This window comes from Bos javanicus, chromosome 12 (genome assembly GCF_032452875.1).
Source record: "Bos javanicus breed banteng chromosome 12, ARS-OSU_banteng_1.0, whole genome shotgun sequence".
NCBI lineage: Eukaryota > Metazoa > Chordata > Mammalia > Artiodactyla > Bovidae > Bos > Bos javanicus.
The window spans coordinates 19,230,220-19,250,767 of NC_083879.1; the positions used below are offsets into that span (position 1 = coordinate 19,230,220).

General features: G+C 45.7%; 1 protein-coding gene across 8 annotated transcripts in view; it reads right to left on the bottom strand.

Moving 5' to 3' along the window:
• RCBTB1 (RCC1 and BTB domain containing protein 1) overlaps positions 1 to 20,548 on the bottom strand; it is a 59,268-nt gene that overhangs the window by 25,620 nt on the left and 13,100 nt on the right. For 6 of the 8 annotated variants that reach the window (XM_061434634.1, XM_061434633.1, XM_061434636.1 and 3 more), the window contains exons 2-6: positions 14,287 to 14,362; positions 14,005 to 14,174; positions 13,334 to 13,484; positions 4,422 to 4,588; positions 843 to 1,001 (exon numbers count right to left, since the gene is read on the bottom strand). In XM_061434634.1, coding sequence (XP_061290618.1) covers positions 843 to 1,001; positions 4,422 to 4,588; positions 13,334 to 13,484; positions 14,005 to 14,130 — 603 coding nt within the window. In that variant the 5' untranslated portion in view covers positions 14,131 to 14,174; positions 14,287 to 14,362. Of the gene's footprint in view, positions 1 to 842; positions 1,002 to 4,421; positions 4,589 to 13,333; positions 13,485 to 14,004; positions 14,175 to 14,286; positions 14,363 to 20,548 lie in introns of those variants that run through there. The other 2 variants (XM_061434635.1, XM_061434639.1) reach the window with 2 other exon arrangements.

A 20,548-nucleotide genomic window follows, 5' to 3' on the forward strand; every position in this document is an offset into this window, starting at 1 on the left:
TCCAGCATAATATCAGGCTTGATTCAGAAAGTCAGCTAACAGAGCTGAGCACTCAGTAAACTCTACAGCACCCTCACACCTCGATGCAGGATGCCGTACATTCGCATTCAGAGAAGTATCCTGGAGTAAAGTTTGTGCACTGGGACACATACAAGTGGTAACAGGTCCATTTAAGTAGAAGCTGCAACCAGAACAATTTTATAGAAATAACCATCAGCTCAAAGGTGACCGTGGTCAAGGATCACTGAAAGGTGGGTTTTTTAAAAGTAGCTAATAACCATCAGGATGAAAAATTCTGCATTTGCAAGTTGCTTCTTCCTAGGGGCAAGCATTGCAGACACCGGCAGGCACAGAGCCTTCATGCCCATTAGCATCAGTGCTTATAAACACTGTCAGCTAACTTTAAAGAGCGCACAGGGCCTCTCACCTTCTGAGGTGGCCCGCACTCGGTCTGCAGAGTGTTTCGATGAGACAGGCTGTATTCTGTCTATGGAATGTCTATCTCTCTAAATAAACCAGCTTTCGCTTAAAAAAAAAAAAAAGAGTCCTCTTTCATTAGAAGAAAGTGGTAACGTCAACTTCTTTCATCTACTACATTAAATCACAAACAAATGCCTGTGAGCATCGGGCTATGTGAATCTGGCAAAAACACATTCAACTTCTACTTGCAGATAAACCTTGGAACTTAAAAATTCATAATGAGGAGCGAACAGCCTGTGGTTGCACCTCTATCAGTTAACTATCCATGCAGCCATCAAATCAGAGCACTCTTCCTTCCATGATCTAAGCCCGTACCTCATAAAGAAAAGGACAGGAGAAAGGGGGGTGCGAAGACCGCTCACCTCACCATTGTCCAGAACAGCCATGGACGAGGTCTGACCACAGGCGATGCCCACCACCCTCTTAATATGTAAACAGTTCGTCACTTTCCGAGGAGTTGGCTGGTTTGCGGTGGACCCTGACCCCACCTGGCCGCAGTTGTTATAGCCCCAAGCAAATACCTACACAAGAGAAGGATAAAAGAGGAAGAAAGAAGAGTAAGGGTGAAAATTCTAACACACGATAATCGTCATAAAACAAAACAAACCCACTGAATGAGTCCTTACAGCGTGCCAATGGTCCTAAGTGCTTCACACACAGGAACCCTCACAGGAAGCCTGAAAGATGACCCTGGGGCCGGTATTAATACTATTATCATCCCCATTGTATACGTGTAGACGGGAACACAGAGAGGTCAAGTGACTTGCTTGAGATTCCACAGCTAGTAAATACGATTTACTACTAGTATGAACCCAAGCAGTCTAGCGGCGCTCTCCACACTGTTACACAGCCACTACAATTTTAGTAGCTCTTTATGGTTTTTAAATCTGGCATCCAAAGGAAATGAGGTATGTGCCACGTAAGTATCAGTGATATGAACAAAAATCAGCCTAACTCTTTGGGTGTAGTCTTTTTTTTTCCCCCATGGAAATCCTTCAAACAATACTTACTTTCCTTTATCTCATTAATCACCAGTGGGCGATACTATAGACCCTTCCTGATGACACAAGCCCACCATCATTACAGTTATTAATCACAGTTCCACTTCCTAACACAGTCACACTCACAAGTATTAAGGAGATGCCTGTCCCTACAGGAATGACATGGGGTTGTTAAGAAATTCTTTTTTTTTTTTAATTATTTTTAACTGTAGAACTGCTGCTCTAGAATGTTGAGTTGTGCTTGATAATGTTTTCTGAGTCCTCACTGGCTGTCATCTCCAAGCAGCTCCCCTCCTCAACTGCATCCTGTTTACTTTTTGCCTGTGAACAGCCACAGCCTGAAAACCATATTTCTAATGGAGAGAGACACAAATGGATCTCTAAGCTAAAGATGAAAAACAAAATGAAAAATCCCTTCAAGTTAATTATTAACTGAGCCTGTCAAACAAGAGTGTGGCCAGAGAGAATGAGCCAAGGGCAGATGCTGGCAGCAGAGGAGATAACTTCCTCCATCACTAGGAAGATCTGTGAGGACCCCTCTCACCCCATCACTTGCCTGTGGCAAGCGGTCCTCACACATCCTGAGTTCTGGCTTCCATGAGTCTCTGTTCTCTCTCCTCTGTCAGCATTTTCTACCTAAGATCACATGTCTGAGGCTGCTCATGGACTGTCTTGAAACTCACACTGATATTTTAAAAAGTACATGTGGCACAGGTTAATTTCACAGGCACAGAAAGAAAAAACCCTCAAAGTAATTACTTCCTGTTAAGTGGCTTCCCTGGTGGCTCAGACGGTAAAGCTCTGCCTGCAATGCAGGAGACCTGGGTTCAATTCCTGGGTCGGGAAGATCCCCTGGAAAAGGAAATGGCAATCCACTGCAGCACTCTTGCTTGGAAAATCCCATGGACGGAGGAGCCTGATAAGCTACAGCCCATGGAGTCGCAAAGAGTCGGACACGACTGAGCGACTTCACTTCACTTCACTAACTGGATTCACAGGACTAGCTAGTGTAAATATTTATATTTACCAGTTTCCCAGAGTAGCATATGCTTAAGGTTACAATAAACCAGGAATGCACGCTGCACAATTAGCAAGTTCTAATTTCAACCGTCATTCTTTTGCACTTCTTTTCAAATAGCCCAAGTTCTCTACCAATGCAGTTGCCGTTTGTTTTTTTAAAAAATGGGGACTGGGGTTCCACTGACCAAGAAACAGGTTGGGAACAGTAGATTCCATGCAGCAGGGCTGTGTGCAAGGCCTGGCTCCAGCACATCACAGCCACGAAACCTTTATCTCACCGAGCTGCTCACCCCACTTAGTGAAATCACTCTAAAGTCTCTGAAGGACTAAACAGGGAACAACAGAATCTGACTTTTATTTCTGAAGACACAGTGGACAGAGAAGTTATACTGCACAGTGTAGACCAATGTAAAAGCTATGGGATCGGGACTGCCCTGGGGGGCCAGTGGCTAAGACTCTGTACTCCCAGTGCAGGGGGCCTGACTTTGATCCCTGGTCAGGGAACTAGATCCCACATCCCACAGCTAAAGTCCTTGCATGCTGCAACTAAGATCCGGCACAGCCAAATAAATAAGTAAATATTTTAAAAAAGAAAAAAAAAAGCTATGAAACAGAAGAGCCCATGGCAACAGTCCAGGAGATGGCCAAGCCTGACCTAAGGTGATAGAGATGGAGAGGAACGAAATGACACAAGACACCAGACGATAGAACCAGCGGAATGAGTGACATTTAAGATATTCGTGGAACTTGGCTGGGGGGGACAGGAAATCAAGCTGTACAGAACCTACTGGAATGTTGGTAGTGATGCTATGACATCACTACATTTACTGAAAAACAAAATAGACCTGGGGGTAGGGTGCGGGGAGAGGTCATTAAAAAAACGACAGTATAGAACACTGTCATACACATCTGATTTGTAATCTGAGCAAAAAGCAAGAGACTTAACTGCCTTAAGAATTCAGTCTACTGTCTTCAAAAGAGTGCTCCAGACCACACAACGTAGGCTGTGTTAGAGAAGGAGCTTGTTCTCACGGTGGTTTTAGCTATGTATCCAGGGCAGCTATGTTCACATGATATTCAGTTCAAGTACAAATATGGTCTTAAAAAAAAAAAAAAAAGGCAAGGCACTTTCACATGGCCAAAGGTAGAAATGATCCAAATGTTCATCAACAGACAAATGGATAAACAAAACAGATAAACAATGAAACAGTGTCAGCCTTAAAAAGGGATGAAAATCCACTACATGCGGCCCCATGGATGAACCTTGAGGATATTAGGTGAGATAAGGCGGTCACAGTGAACAAGTACTGTGTGATTCCACTCATATGAGGTACCTAGAGGGGTTAAATTCTTAGAAAGCAGAATGGGGGTTGCCAGGGGATGGAACTAAAAGGAGAGAGTTCATGTTTAATGGGCACAGAGGTCAGTTCTGCAAGATGAAAGTGCTGTGGATGGATGGTGGTGATGGCTGCAAAACAACGTGAGTATACGTCATGTCACTGAACTGAACACTTAAAAATGGTTAAGACGGTAACTTTTATATGTCTTTTGTGTGTGTTAGTTGCTCAGTCATGTCCAACTTTCTGCAACCCCATGGACTGTAGCTCACCATGCTCCTCTGTCTATGGATTCTCCAGGCAAGGATACTGGAATGGGTTGCCATTTCCTTCTCCAGAGAATCTTCCCAATACAGGAATCAAACCCAAGTCTCCTGCATTGCAGGCAGATTCTTTACCCTTCGAGCTACAGGGAAGTGAACGAGGGACTCCCCTGGCAGTCCAGTGGCTGAGACTTCGCACCTCCATTACAGGGAGCATGATACCCAGTCAGGGAACTAAGATCTCCCACACCTTGAGGAATGGCCCCCCAAAATTAAAAATAAATAAAAGTAACAATAAAGCATAAGAGCAGGGCACTTACCTCTCCATCAGCTGCCAGAGCCATTGAATGATGCGAGCCACAAGCTACTTCAACCACTTGCTTGATCAAGAGGTTGGTGCAGACCTGGATGGGTGCCAGGCCTTGGTTGGTCGTCCCATTCCCAAGCTGGCTGTAGCCATTGTGGCCCCAGGCATACACGACTCCATCTACACAAGGAGGGCCACACACACACAGTCAGAGAAGAGAAGAGAGAGCCGACCCCGAACTTTCCTCCCAGACTCTGTACAACTCGTGTTAACCTTTACTTCTTTTAGTGACATTGTGATTTGTAAGAAATATGTATTTGGTCATCCAGATTACAAAAATACATTGCTCTTGTATACTTGGTCATCATCCACAGTCCCTGGCTCACAGCTCCCCAAACCGGAGGAATCTCCTTAGAGCTGACAATGACGAGGGTGTCTTTTGATAACAAGAACATTATCTCCTGGCATCTCTGTTGCCAGGAGAACCAACCACCAGGTAAGTGGGTCGGAGGGGAGAGGGCTGGAGGCTGAATCAACTGCCAATGCCGATGGCTTAGCCATCATGACTATATAAGGAAGCCTCCGTAAGAACCTCAGGGGACAGTTGTCTGGCCCCTTTTCAGAGGGTTTCCATGTTGGAGAACCAGAACACTTACACATGCCACTGTGTTAGACACCAAGCCTTACAAGGATGGAGGCTCCTTTATTCACGCCGTTGATTCATATCCTTTTATAATAATCAGTCATCTAGTGAGTAAATCGATTTTCTGGAGTTCCTTGAGTCATTCTGGCAAATTAATCCAATCCAAAGCACGAATTCCCCGGTGGTCCAGTGGTTGGGAATCTGTGCTTCCACTGCAGGGGGCCTGAGTTTGACCCCTGGGTCGGGGACTAAGATCCCACATGCTACATGGCATGGTGGAGAACAAAAACAAAAACAAAAACCCACAAAGCCTGAGGAGAGATGGAGGGAACCTGGGATTTGCAGCAGGTTAATCAGAAGCACAGGTAACAACCTGGGCTCAAGACCAGCATCTCAAGTGGAGGGTGGTGTTGTGGGACTGAGCCTCTTACCTGTGCAATCTGATTCTATCTCTGAGTAGATAGCATCAGAATTGTGTGCAATTCCTAGACACCCTGATAATATCCAAGCACTACTTCTTGGTGTTCCAAATAGGAAAAGGAGTACGTCAAGGCTGTATATTATCACCCTGCTTATTTAACTTATATGCAGAGTACATCATGAGAAACACTGGACTGGAAAAAACACAAGCTGGAATCAAGATTGCCGGGAGAAATATCAATAACCTCAGATATGCAGATGACACCACCCTTATGGCAGAAAGTGAAGAGGAACTAAAAAGCCTCTTGATGAAAGTGCAAGTGGAGAGTGAAAAAGTTGGCTTAAAGCTCAACATTCAGAAAACAAAGATCATGGCATCCGGTCCCATCACTTCATGGGAAATAGATGGGGAAACAGTGGAAACAGTGTCAGACTTTATTTTGGGGGGCTCCAAAATCACTGCAGATGGTGACTGCAGCCATGAAATTAAAAGATGCTTACTCCTTGGAAGGAAAGTTATGACCAACCTAGATAGCATATTCAAAAGCAGAGACATTACTTTGCCAACAAAGGTCCGTCTAGTCAAGGCTATGGTTTTTCCTGTGGTCATGTATGGATGTGAGAGTTGGACTGTGAAGAAGGCTGAGCGCTGAAGAATTGATGCTTTTGAATTGTGGTGTTGGAGAAGACTCTTGAGAGTCCCTTGGACTGCAAGGAGATCCAACCAGTCCATTCTGAAGGAGATCAGCCCTGGGATTTCTTTGGAAGGAATGATGCTGAAGCTGAAACTCCAGTACTTTAGCCACCTCATGCAAAGAGTTGACTCATTGGAAAAGACTCTGATGCTGGGAGGGATTGGGGGCAGGAGGAGAAAGGGACGACAGAGGATGAGATGGCTGGATGGCACCACCGACTCGATGCACATGAGTTTGGGTGAACTCCAGGAGTTGGTGATGGACAGGGAGGCCTGGTGTGCTGCGATTCATGGGGTCACAGAGTCGGACACGACTGAGCGACTGAACTGAACTGAACTGAACTGAACTGAACTTCTTGGTGTGGGAATGCCTATATACATACATGTGCACACAGATTGGGTCTAGGAATTAATTAACACCTTCTCTCTGTCTCTCTCTCTCTCTCTGTCTCTCTCTCACACACACACGCTGCAACCAAGAACTCTCTATTTAGTTGATATCAGGAATGGGATAGCCTGCAAATGGCTCACAGACATTTGTTTTTTGAAGACAAAGAGATTAAAGAGCAAAGAATGAGGAAACTCTGACTCCCGGATAGCTACCTAGTCACCATGGTACGAAACTGCAGCCATGCTGTGATCAGTTACTAAAGGTCAAAGTTACCAATGCAATTTAGAAATGGGAGTAGAGCCAACTCCTAAGGAACTGGCTCAACAGATACATAAGGAAATGCAAAATAAGCAGCACGCTAAATGAACAATTCCCTGCTTATTTCATATATAACAGCCAAAATGAAAATAAAAGTAAGTGCTGGGTTGGGCCCCTGATGTTGATTCAAGCTCAGATTTGGGTCAATCTGAGCTTCAGCCATTTGCCTCAAAGCTGCCGAGAAAATTATGTAGGATTAACAGAAACTACTTCTACTACCTCTGAGTCAACTGAGAAAATAGTTAACGTAGGGGAAGCAGTGGAGAAGGCGATGGCACCCCACTCCAGTACTCTTGCCTGGAAAATCCCATGGACGGAGAAGCCTGGTAGGCTGCAGTCCATGGGGTCGTGAAGAGTCGGACAGGACTGAGCGACTTCACTTTCACTTTTCACTTTCATGCACTGGAGAAGGAAATGGCAACCCACTCCAGTGTTCTTACCTGGAGAATCCCAGGGACGGGGAAGCCTGGTGGGCTGCCGTCTATGGGGTCGCACAGAGTCGGACACGACTGAAGCAACTTAGCAGCAGCAGCAGGGGAAGGGGAAACCAAGAAACAACCGAAGGCAGGGGGTACAGCGTGCAGGAACTGGCTCATTCTGAGGGCTGATGTCATGGGCTTCCTGAGGAAACTTTACTGACACAGGCTGTGTGTGCAACTGACATAAGGGCTGTGTCTGTGGTTTTCAAGGCTGCAGGCTGGAGGAGCATGTGTGGGTTGAGGCAGAACCCACTGCTCTCTACTGAACCATCACACGTGGCTGTGTGTGACCCAGGAGGTTATTCCCAAGGAGACTGCCAGGGTGGTGGACTGGATAAAAGCCACAGTAGTGTGTTTATCCTGAGAAGACGGATTTCCCAACTCCCCTACTAATAGCAAATGGAACATCCCAGATGAAGCAGCTGATATGCAAGCCCTATGGGACTGGCTTTACGATACCTGGGGTATTCACCTCTGAATACAAAATCAAATCGTTTGAGATGCCTTATCCAATATGCTATCTCAACTTCCTCATATGGATCTTACAGAGAACATGAAAGGAATTATGAAAATGGAGAAAGACAAAGGGAGAGCAACAAGGGACCCAACCCAGCAGAATAAAAGTCTTCAATTACCGAGTGGGATCAATAAAAGGGATGTTGATGGAACTGAAGCCAAGGGATGCCCATGGCACTGTCACAGTCTGGTGGACCAAAGGGACCCCATGTTGGTCTCTAACACCGAAGGGCCCCAAACAAGTCGACTCTATTTATCCCAGTTTTAAAGGCATTTGCTGACACGGTCTCCTTCGGTGTCCGCCGCCAAGGACTTTGGGTCTCTGGATGTACGCGGGGCTCTGGGCCTTCGGGCCGCCAGCTGGTGCCCGGTTCGGCCCTTGCCACTGGAGCCACCCGCCTGGGCCTGTGCGCCAGCTCCTGTGTGGTGTGTCTGGCTGACCCGACTTGTGGTGCCACTTCCGGTTTCCGGGCGACCCGAGGGCGGCGGGGCGAGGCGCCATGGGTCTTCTACCCTGTGCGCTCCCCGCTGCAGGCACCCAGTGAAGGCTGAGACGCGACCCCCGCCCTGTGGGCTCCGTGCCACGTGTCAGGCGTTCTCCTCCTGGGGTCATGGGCCGCTCTCGCCTGAGGCGAGGTGGGGGGCAGAGGTTGCCGGTGAGGCTTAAATCGGCCCCTCTGGTGACTGTCCTCGCCGTGCCTCCCCCCTGCTCCACCTTGGCTCAACTGATCGATGTGGTGTGGTCGTGCTCTCCTGGGCTGAGCCTAAGCCGTGCCAGACGAGGGATGTTGATGGAACTGAAGCCAAGGGATGCCCATGGCACTGTCACAGTCTGGTAGACCAAAGGGACCCCATGTTGGTCTCTAACACCGAAGGGCCCCAAACAAGTCGACTCTATTTATCCCAGTTTTAAAGGCATTTAAAAAGCTAGAAGGGCTTCCCTGGTGGCTCAGATGGTAAAGAATCTGTCCATAATACAGGAGACACCTGTATTCAATCCCAATGGGCTCAATGCCTGGGTCGGAAAGATCCCCTGGAGAAGGAAATGGCAACCCACTCCAGTATTCTTGCCTGGAGAATCCCATGGACAGAGGAGCCTGGTGGGCTACAGTCCATGGGGTCACAAAGAGTCAGACACGACTGAGCAACTTTTCACTTTTCAAAAAGCTAGAAGGTAATGATTAAGATAAGAAAATTGATCCGGAATGCCCTGGGGCGAGGATAAGAAAGATGATCACGATAAAAACTGACCTAAAGGCCAGGATCTTCTGGCCCCACCGCTGGCCAGGCACCCAAAGGCATAAGCACCCGTGTGGGTGAAACAGCCAGGGGGAGAGAGGACCAGCGCACTGTGCTTCCACAGCCTGTGGGTAAAGTCTTAACAGCCAAGCTTAGAATGGGAGGATGTGGACGGGCAACAGCGGACAGGAGTCAAGTGACAGTCTGGATGGAAAGTGGGGTTTTGGAACAGACTCCGAGTGAGGTGGTCCCGTCTCTCTTACCTGAAGGTATTACTGGATGGATATTAGTTCTGACTGGGGACTGCTTCCCCTACCTAAAACATGAGGTGTGGAAATCCACCCTCAGGCCAGTTTTAACTGGGCACTGGCTGGGAACCCGTAGAACTGCCTGAGCCCAAACAGGTGTTTAAAGAGAGAACACACGGTGGACAAGAAGAGCTCACCACTGTAATTCAAGCTGGGGCGCTGGGACTAATGTACTCGCTGAACGACTGAAGATTGCCCAGTGGCCTGCGGGAAAGGCAGATGGTTTCTGGGGACTAACAGCAGGCTTTTTAAAATCACTTCGGTCGTGTACGATGCTATGCAACCCCATGGACTGTAGCCCACCAGGATCCTCAGTCCATGGGATTTCCAAGGCAAGAATATTGGAGTGGGTTGCCGTTCTCTTCTCCACGGGATCTTCCCGACCCAGGGACTGAACCTGCATCTCCCGCTTGGCAGGTGGATTCTTTGCTACTAAGCCAGCAGGGAAACCCCATCTGTAAGACTGCCCAAAAGACAGCTGGATCCAAGTGGGGTCCTGCATGAGAGCAGGTATGTCTGAGTTAGCAGAGGGTGGCAGCTCTCCCATTGCTGAAAGGTGGAAAGGCACTGACTCAGACATGACCTTGAGAGTATCTGCCACCTGCACTCTGCACCAGGAGCTTACAGCCAACCTGGAGCACCTCCCAGCAGTGACCACTGGGATTTCAGACCAGAAATTTCCCAGATGCTGCTCACCATTTGAGAGGAAATCAGTTGCCTGGGCGGTAACTGAGATTCCTCAATGACTGAAGGACATAAAATAATCATGAAACTTGAGATACCCACATCATCTTGGGTGGCGTTGGAGAAGCACTCTAGTAAGGAAGGCAGCGCCCAGAGGGTTACAGAAATGTTTTACCCGGAGGGGGCATACTGCTGGGGTAAGGTGGGGAGGTGCCTGCTGTATCATGAAGCAGGCAGCCTCTGTTCATCGAGGACCAACTCTGGAGCCGGCTGAGAAGCTGCTAGAACCCACTGCCTTATGGACGTGCCCTGTGAAGCTCTAACCAAGCAACCAAGAGCTGCTGGCCTTACAGACGCAGTTCCAAGGCAAATGGACACTCTCCCATTTGGAAAGTGGCCACATTAAAACCAGTGGATGGCAAGACTGACTGAAGGAGGCAAGAACAATCAGCTCAGTGGCTGAACTGCAGGCTGTTTTCCCAGCAGTGACGCAAGAACTGAGCAATCGGAAAAGCCCCTGTGGTTGGGTCTTTACCAACTCACCGGCTGCAACCAATGGCCTGGCTGTGTGGTCAGGTGGATGGGCAATGGAAACTGGACTGGAAAAGGGATGCCCACGTGGGGCATGGCCCTATGCGATCACTCTGGGAATTCAAGAGGCACATTACAGTAGGACGTGTCCACGCCCATCACGAGAAGGTGATGGGAACCACCAAGTGACCGTCTGGTGCACTCTCTTGGAGTGGCCTCCTGGGGCCATGAAATGAATGGGTGTTGGGGCCTGCAGAGATGAAGAGACAGGTTGAATCTAGACATCTTCCTCTTGCACCTGAGAGCCACAAAATGCAGGCACAAGAACCATTCTGTCAACAAGAGAGACTACAAGGCTATGGGGAAGATTCCCCCGAACAGAGCTGGCAAGGGGATTACACTGGAACAATGCCAGCAGCCTCGGGGGCTATAAACGGGTCCTACCAGGAAGAGACCCTTTACTCTGGACTGAGCTCTGCCTACCAGGTAGTAAAGGCAAATGCTCAAAACACTATTAAAGCATTGGCATGGAAAATGCTGTTTTGTTGTTGTTTTGTCTTTTTTGTGCAGACAAGTCAGGGATCAATTGCCTGGGGAAGATAAAGGCATTTTAAGACGGTGTCTCAAAGACTTCTCTCATATCCCTTTCTTGGGAAGCTACGAGAAAATGTGTCTCACCCACATGAGGGTATAATCCGAGGAGGAAGACACGGTGAACAAAACGTAGCGATTCAGTAAGGACAAAGGTGAAGAGACTTCCAAGGATGATGGTGAAATGAAGATCTAGGACAAAAGGTGTGCAGCAGCTTAGAGTGACCAGTCCAGGCTGGAGCTGGGGGATGGGGTGACCTGGAGTGGCCTGACGGGCTCAGAGGTGCCCAGAAGCAACGCGGCGACACAGCGGACTTCCAGCTCGTGCTAATGACAGATGGGGAGAAAAGTAAGCCCAGGAAAGCAGACAGCTGTGGAAGAAAGGAGAATGGCTCAGCTGTGAATAACACTGTTCGAGTCCTGGGAATATGAAAAGTGAACGTGGACACGTGGTGACATCACTATACTGACAGGGTAAGCAGACGGAAGGCTAATCAGGCTCATCAGAGAGAGTGCCAATTCCTTCTGCTGCTACAAAAAGTCACAGGAGAAGGCCTAAAATGAACATTCAAAACCAACAGCATAAGCATATTAACTTAAAAACATGAGATTAAAAGTCAGAAAAACACACCTGAAGGAGTTAAAAAGGAGTGGTTTTTAAGAGTAAGGATGGATGAAGCTGCCTGCTGGTTTTTACTAAAAGTCATACAACGTTTGATGGTTTAAAGTGTTAAATTGTTTTTGAACTATATGACTACTTGAAATAGATACAAAATACACACAAATGTATATATTATACATACATTAGACATGCTATGTATCACGTATCATATATATGTACAATGTATTACAACAATCAAAACTGAATTAAAAACAAAAAGAAGACTACTCCCACAAGAAAATCAGTTACTTATATTTGTGCTTTCTGGTTATTTATATCTTAATTATAACATTCAAGATATTTAAAACTGCAGGATCTGAACTCTAAAAATAATTCCAAAAGTTAACTCTCCCAAGGTCATGCTTTAATGTTTTAATATGTTTTAATATGCTTGCTCTTGGGGAAAAAAAAAAAAAAACAACGCTTCAGTACTTTATGGTAGGAAGTCAATTGCCGCGTTAAAAAATTAACGCGTTAGGAAAACATTAAACCATTAGGTCACAATGGATGACAAGCTGAGCCAGCCAGCAAAGCAGCAGCTGCTTGAAAGGGCCCACGTGATGCCAGAAGGCAGGATCACACAACTCAGAGGCAGAATAATCACCTCATTATGCTCCACGCCAGTTACACTCTTACTAGTCATGCTCACATCTGGACCTCACAGCCTGAGGAAGATGCCAAGAACCCGGCTGGATTCCAACAGCAGTCAAAGGCAACTAAAAAGCTCAATACTAAGACCGGTGGTTACACCCAAGAAAGCCGTGATTCCCCAGGCTAGAGACAGAAAGGCAGAGACGCAAACGCACCCGCGTGCACCCTAGTTTACCCAACAAAAAGCTAGAGAGCAGGAACTCATGCGCCTAAAACGTGAAGGGAAGAAGCCGGGTTATGCATGACAGACTCAGGGCGTTCCGGGCACCCACGGTGCAGATCAACAGCCTGGGAAGAACGCAGAGGCCTCTCTGGTGGTCTCAGGGAGGCAGGAAGAATCTACCCCAGCTTTTTTCTATATGGCGGCCACATGAATGCCAGGAAATGAACTGAGGCTTCTTGAATTCAATATACGGAAATGACACTAGTAAAGTAAAACCAGTATCACCTGTGTTTTTAAAAACGTACCAAGTAAAACCTGGACGTTGCCATGCTACAATAAAACTCACTGAAAAACAGGGCTGACGGACCACTTCGTCTGCTGCGGGTCATCTTCCACAACTTTACAGAAGTCGTCTAAAACCTCAGAAGTTTGCTTAAAATCAAAGTCATCCGACGGCTGTTCCAAGGGGGAGCCTGAAGTGTTTAATAACTTTCACCTGCTTTATGTACCTCCTCTCAGAAATTAAGAAACAAAGCATTCGAAACTCAGTATGTGGCACAGCCCTACCTCCTCTTAGGTTAGAATTAACCGCTCGATTTCCCACAAACAGAAGAAGCTGAACTTGTTGCCACTTACCTTCGGTGCTGAGAAGAACATGGGGTCCACTCCCATAACTAAGACTCTTAATCTTCTTTCCACATAAGGCTTCCAGCTTTTTGGGTACAAGTGTACTGTGGTTATCTCCAGTTCCTAAACAGCTACTGTAGTTCAGACCAAATACAAAGACCTGGGAAACAAACAGTTCTGTCTGAGTCACTTGGCCTTCAGCTACACAAAGGGTCCCTTCTCCACCCTGAACATAAGACGCGCTTCAGCTCAGCTTGACCGCTCAGCAGATAGGTAGAGACTGATACGGCTATTAAAATGCAACCGCTGCTGCCTACTTAAGTTTTATAATATTTGGCTGTACCGTGAAACTCAATGGTTGGTTGGCATCACTGACTCAATAGAGATGAGTGTGAGCAAACTCTGGGAGATGGTGAAGGACAGGGAAGCCTGGCGTGTGGCAGTCAGGGGGTCAGACGTGACTAAGCTACTGGGCAACAACAAGCAATGAAACTCGAAGGGCAGCAGGGATGAGGGGTATTAAATCAAGAAACTGAAGGAAAAGACAAATTACATCAAAGATACAGCATCTTTTTGGATTTCAGGTTCTCCTTCTGCCCTCCTTTTCTCAGTCTGCACATGGCAGACTCAACCTCCCGGAAAGCCCTAGAAGGAAGCTCTGGGGTTTGGGAGAGGCCCACCTCATCGCTGTCAGTGACGTACAGCGCTTCGTTGGCTGAGGTGCCGAAGACACAAGCTTTCCGGATGGACGCGATCTCATGAGGCGACAGCAGAGTGAAGATGGGCCACTTTCCCACGTCCACCATGACTCTGGCTTCAAGTAATTCCTACAAAGGAGCCGACATCTCTGCTGTAACAAACAAAGAGGGTTCCAGAAGAGATTAAACAGCCACTCACCGAAACAGAAAAAGACCACGTTGATAAAGAGGAAACAGAAGCTGATTTCGGAATAAACCACCTACTTTCGGTTAAATGGACGGCTCACGTTCCCCAGCACCGTGTCCAATCCTTCCTCCACCTTCGAAGCTGTGCCTTTTCCTGAAACGAGAAGAACCACGGGCTAGAACCAGCTGTCTGTCGTGCCTGCTTACAAGTCAGGGCTCACTGGTCACGGGCATGTTTTACGTGCAATCTGACAGCAGATAAACGAAGAGAAGACATGCCAACCAGCGAAATCAAGGTCTCATCAGGGATTTCTGCCTCCAGGGTGATGAGATAAAGTTAAAGCTTACAATATTCATCTAAGAGAGTTAATTCTCATCTCAACTAGGAGAGTGTGAGAGTGTGTGTGTGTGTGTGTTATAAAAATCAGGATCATTTATCTCTACCTTCCCACTCTCCACTACTGCCCCCAGGATACCCTAAAAGACCCCTGGGTCCCTTGTAGAAAAACCACTGCCCCAATGAGGCACTGTTTACTGATAGAAATGGAACATCCCTCAACAGCCTGGAGTGGCAAAAATATGAAGAAGCAGTAGCCTAAGATTTACTGGATGAAACCATAAAAGAAAAGTACCATATTCGATGCATAATTTATATGACTACCTTTTCTACATATATACAGACCACATTGCATTTCACACTGAGAAATGTTATACACACAAGGATAAGCCAATTCACCCTCATCATGGTGTCAGAGTTGATAACTACAGCCTTCAGGCAAGTAGCAATCAGCTTAAAGAGCATCCTATACAAGGTAGAGATATCTACCAATTTCCGTAAAACACATTTGATCTGTTCAAGAAGTTTCACACAAAGAATCTTGGTCATAGCTCCAATTCTCTGAGGGTTCAAAAGTATTTCTAGAGATTCCAGGGGGCTGCACGAAGCACAAAAATCTATCAAGCCAGGTGAGTTTCCATTCTGGCTCTCACCTCTGGAAACTGAAATAGAATCAAAGAGTTGACAGACACATCCAGGGTTTTCTAATGAGTTTTCAGAACTCTTGATGGTCCTTCCACCTCACTCTCTTAGATCTCTAAAAACAGGTACATGAGTCAAGGTCTTTTTGGCACCAGCACCTCTGCCAGCAACTATAGGAGAGCCCTGGGTCTTGGGCTTACTTAGCCAGGGCCTCAGTTTCCACCACCCAGGGAGGTTTTTCTCATCAGCACCTGCTTGGATGAGAAGAGTAAGATGCTTGCAATGCCCCAAGGATCACAGTGCATATTCAGTAAGCATTAACCACCACCAGCACAGGCTGGTTTTTATCACTGCACAGTCGGACCCCTGGACTAACATTTGTTCTGAAAAGTGTGCATGAGGGTATATGTACATGCACACACACACACGTGTGTGTGTGTTTGTGTGTGTGTGTGTTGGTGGGAGCACATAAAGGACTTCAGAGAGGGGAAAAACTAACACTTAGGCATGTTAACATTTTTCTGTTCCAGATGGTACCAAAGGATACAGGAAAGTTAATCTCCCTACCACCCCTCCCTGACCCTCTCTTCAAAGGCAACTGCTACCACAGTTGATTCTAATTCCTTCCAGAGACAGTGCAGACTTACATGGCAGGTGTGGGGGTGTGGGGGTAAAAGCTTCCCCCTTCCCCTTAATAGTACATCTTTGGAATCATTAACACATGTACGTCATCTCTCTTCAGTGGTTCCAAAAGCACATTTCATTATATGAATTTAACAATTTAAATGTCTCCCACCAGAAATAAGTCACTTCCAGTCTGTTGCTAACATAAACAACACTGAAAACTACTGCTTGCATACATACATGTCTTTTTAATGTATGTTTCTAAGATAAATTCCTAAAAGTGGAACAGCAGGGTCAAAATCTAATAGCTCTTTTACCTTTAACAGCTATTTTAAATCGTCCTCTGCTAAACCAGTACCTCTGTTCCTTTGCATTGATAGATGAGGAAGGCTTTCTTATCTCTTCTTGCTATTCTTTGGAACTCCGCATTCAGATGCTTATATCTTTCCTTTTCTCCTTTGCTTTTCGCTTCTCTTCCTTTTCACAGCTATTTGTAAGGCCTCCCCAGACAGCCATTTTTGCTTTTTTGCATTTCTTTTCCATGGGGATGGTCTTGATCCCTGTCTCCTGTACACTGTCACGAACTTCCATTGATAGTTCATCAGGCACTCTATCTATCAGATCTAGTCCCTTGAATCTATTTCTCACTTCCACTGTATAATCATAAGGGATTTGATTTAGGTCATACCTGAATGGTCTAGTGGTTTTCCCTAGTTTCTTCAATTTAAGTCTGAATTTGGCAATAAGGAGTTCATGATCTGAGCCACGGTCAGCTTCCAGTCTTGTTTTTGTTGACTGTATAGAGCTTCTCCATCTTTGGCTGCAAAGAATATAATCAATCTGATTTCAATGTAGACCATCTGGTGATGTCCATGTGTAGAGTCTTCTCTTGTGTTGTTGGAAGAGGGTGTTTGCTATGACCAGTGCGTTCTCTTGGCAAAACTCTATTAGCCTTTGCCCTGCTTCATTCCGTATTCCAAGGCCAAATTTGCCTGTTACTCCAGGTGTTTCTTGATTTCCTACTTTTGCATTCCAGTCCCCTATAATGAAAAGGACATCTCTTCTGGGTGTTAGTTCTAAAAGGTCTTGTAGGTCTTCATAGAACCGTTCAGCTTCTTCAGCATTACTGACTGGGGCATAGACTTGAATTACCATGATATTGAATGGTTTGCCTTGGAAACGAACAGAGATCATTCTGTCGTTTTTGAGATTGCATCCAAGTACTGCAATTCGGACTCTTTTGTTGACCATGATGGCTACGCCATTTCTTCTAAGGTATTCCTACCCGCAGTAGTAGATATGGTGGTTCCAAATAGGAAAAGGAGTACATCAAGGCTGTATGTTGTCACCCTGCTTATTTAACTTCTATGCAGAGTACATCATGAGAAACGCTGGGCTGGAAGAAGCACAAGCTGGAATCAAGATTGCCAGGAGAAATATCAATAACCTCAGATATGCAGATGACACCACCCTTATGGCAGAAAGTGAAGAGGAACTAAAAAGCCTCTTGATGAAAGTGAAAGTGGAGAGTGAAAAAGTTGGCTTAAAGCTCAACATTCAGAAAACGAAGATCATGGCATCAGGTCTCATCACTTCATGGGAAATAGATGGGGAAACAGTGGAAACAGTGTCAGACTTTATTTTGGGGGCTCCAAAATCACTGCAGATGGTGGCTGCAGCCATGAAATTAAAAGACACTTACTCCTTGGAAGGAAAGTTATGACCAACCTAGATAGCATATTCAAAAGCAGAGACATTACTTTGCCAACAAAGGTCCGTCTAGTCAAGGCTATGGTTTTTCCAGTAGTCATGTATGGATGTGAGAGTTGGACTGTGAAGAAGGCTGAGCGCCAAAGAATTGATGCTTTTGAACTGCGGTGTTGGAGAAGATTCTTGAGAGTCCCTTGGACTGCAAGGAGATCCAACCAGTCCATTCTGAAGGAGATCAGCCCTGGGATTTCTTTGGAAGGAATGATGCTGAAGCTGAAACTCCAGTACTTTGGCCACCTCAGGCAAAGAGTTGACTCATTGGAAAAGACTCTGATGCTGGGAGGGATTGGGGGCAGGAGGAGAAGGGGACGACAGAGGATGAGATGGCTGGATGGCATCACCGACTCGATGGACGTGAGTTTGAGTGAACCCTAGGAGTTGGTGATAGACAGGGAGGCCTGGCGTGCTGGGATTCATAGGGTTGCAAAGAGTCGGACACGACTGAGCGACTGAACTGAAAGCACTACCAATATATTAATATAAAAGAATCATCCACGTACGGCACCACCCTTCACCTGCACCCTTGCTCACAGTGTGTTTTCATGTGTCTCAGCTTTGTTTAAACTTGAATTTCTCATAGGATGAGTGAGGTTGGGATAATTTTTTTTTAAATAATCACAATCATAGCAACAGCTAACACTTCTTGAGTATTGTGTGCCAAATACTGTCCCAAGTTATTTTACATTTTTTAATTCATTTAATCCTCACTTGACAGACGAGGAAATGGAGACAAAGGGATTTTAAGAGTTTGCTCAAACTAGTAAGTGGAAGATTCAGGACCTGAAATCATGCCACCTGGAGCCAGCGTGTGCACCTTTCACCTCTCAGTCTCATATGATTAAGAGACCAGGTGTCATCCTATTACATAAAGTCACTATTTTTTCCACTGGACTGTCATTCTTTTCTTAGTTCCTGATTTAGAAGTGTTCTTTGCATGTTAAGAAGACAGTCTTAAAGGCTTTTAGAAGTAACAGAAGGATGCCCCCCCAAATGGTCTGCCTTGTGCCTCTTACAAAATAAGGGGAGAAAAACACAAGAAATGAAACAGTGGGGATATCTACAAGCAGGTACATAAATTCCAAGAAAATCCAAACACCATTCTTCTAGAATATGAACTAAATCAAAACCTATATCAAACTGTGTCAAAATTTAATACTTTATGGTAACATACAATTACATTTTAAATGGGGAATTATTATATCAGCCAAAAATATGATTCACCACCTTTAAAATTATAACACAAAAGGATATTACCATTCAAAGTCATACAATTTCCTGACAGCAGTGCAATTATTCTGAAGTCATTAATCAGTTTACAGGCAGCTCTGCCCTAAGGGTTTGGTGATCTGCTAAAAAAAAAAAAAAAAAAAAATCAAGCTAACGCGCATAATGATAGCTCATTATACGAACTGAGTTTATGCATGCTAAATGACTTGAAGCTTTATGAGATACTGCTCCAAATGCTGGTAACTTGAGAGTCAATAAAAAAGTCAAAGCATATATCTTCCATGCCCACACTCCTCAGAAAAGCAGAAAGCATTACCAATAACCCTGGCCTGGTGCAAAGGACTGGAGCCCTGAGGCCTGGGTTCTAGTCCCAGGTTTACTTTTAATCAATCCATGGGATGTGATAACCTTCCTAAGCCTGGGTTTTCCAAAAAGCTGCTCTGTAAAAATCTACAGTTCAAGATGCAAAGAATAAGCTCCAGGGATTTCTGAACACATGAGAAAACAAAGGCAGTGACACTAGCCAAGCAAGCAATTTACTCCTGGTAACAAAACCAGCAAGAGCAGGGAGTCAGAAACTAATAAGGATCAAGGACCTGCTCTGTGCTAGGTAGCTTCACAGGCATTATTTCATTTAATCTTCACAATATCCTCACAAGGAAGAGACCATAATCCACGCTCACCAGGTAATGAAAGAGGTTCAAAGGTGAAATGACTTCCCCAGGTTATGGGGCAGTCAGGATTCAACACCCACTCCTGAGACTCTTCTTACAGAGAACATCAATCAGTCCTTCAAAGGCTGAACTGCTCCCAACACGGCTTCCTTCTGACTACCTTGTCTCAGACATGTACACCAGCATCTTTTCAAAATGTCTCAAATATAAAAGAAATTTACCTCCAAAAAAATAAAAATAAAAATCCATCCCCCAACTCCCCAAAATGCCTCTGTCTGGATTTACCTGGTTAAACCTTGGGAATGTCACTGGAACCTTCATTCCCCCCAAAACCACTGAGAAGGCAGGCCCTGAAGACTACATGTGTCCTTCATCCTCAGAGAGGTCATAAGAGCATGTGACACAAAGAATACCCTTGGGTTGTGGATCAAGGCACGGAGTGGGTCTTCATTAGACTAGACTCAACCTGGCCAACTGATAACACGAACAGGGAATCTTCAGAACCGAAACAAGGTTCTCTAAGAGCTCTGTGGAGCTATCAAAACCCAGCACTTGTCCTGTGCTGCCCATGACACAAATCAGTCCTGAGCTTGGGCTCGAGGTGTGTCTTTAGTGAGGCAGCGCAATGCAAATATAAATACCACTAGAATTTTCTGATTAGCTCAGAATGACCATCGTCATCATTAGTTAGATTACTGTGGTGAGACATTTAATTACTCTTCTTCCTGGGGGCAGTGGTATCTTCACTGGTTATTAAGAAAATCATACTAAGAAGCATAATTCTATCAACTTCAAAGACTTAACATTCCACCCTCTATCACAAAACTATAAAGTGTTCATCAAAAAAGCCAAAGCAGGCAGAATCACTAAAAATTAACCACTTAACTTTTTATGAAATCTGTATCAGACATACCAGATGGCGCTAGTGGTAAAGAACCTGCCTGTCAATGCAGGAGACTCAGAGACACGGGTTCGATCCCTGGGTCAGAAGACCCCCTGGAGGAGGGCAAGGCAACCCACGCCAGTATTCTTGCCTGGAGAATCCCATGGACAGAGGAGCCTGATG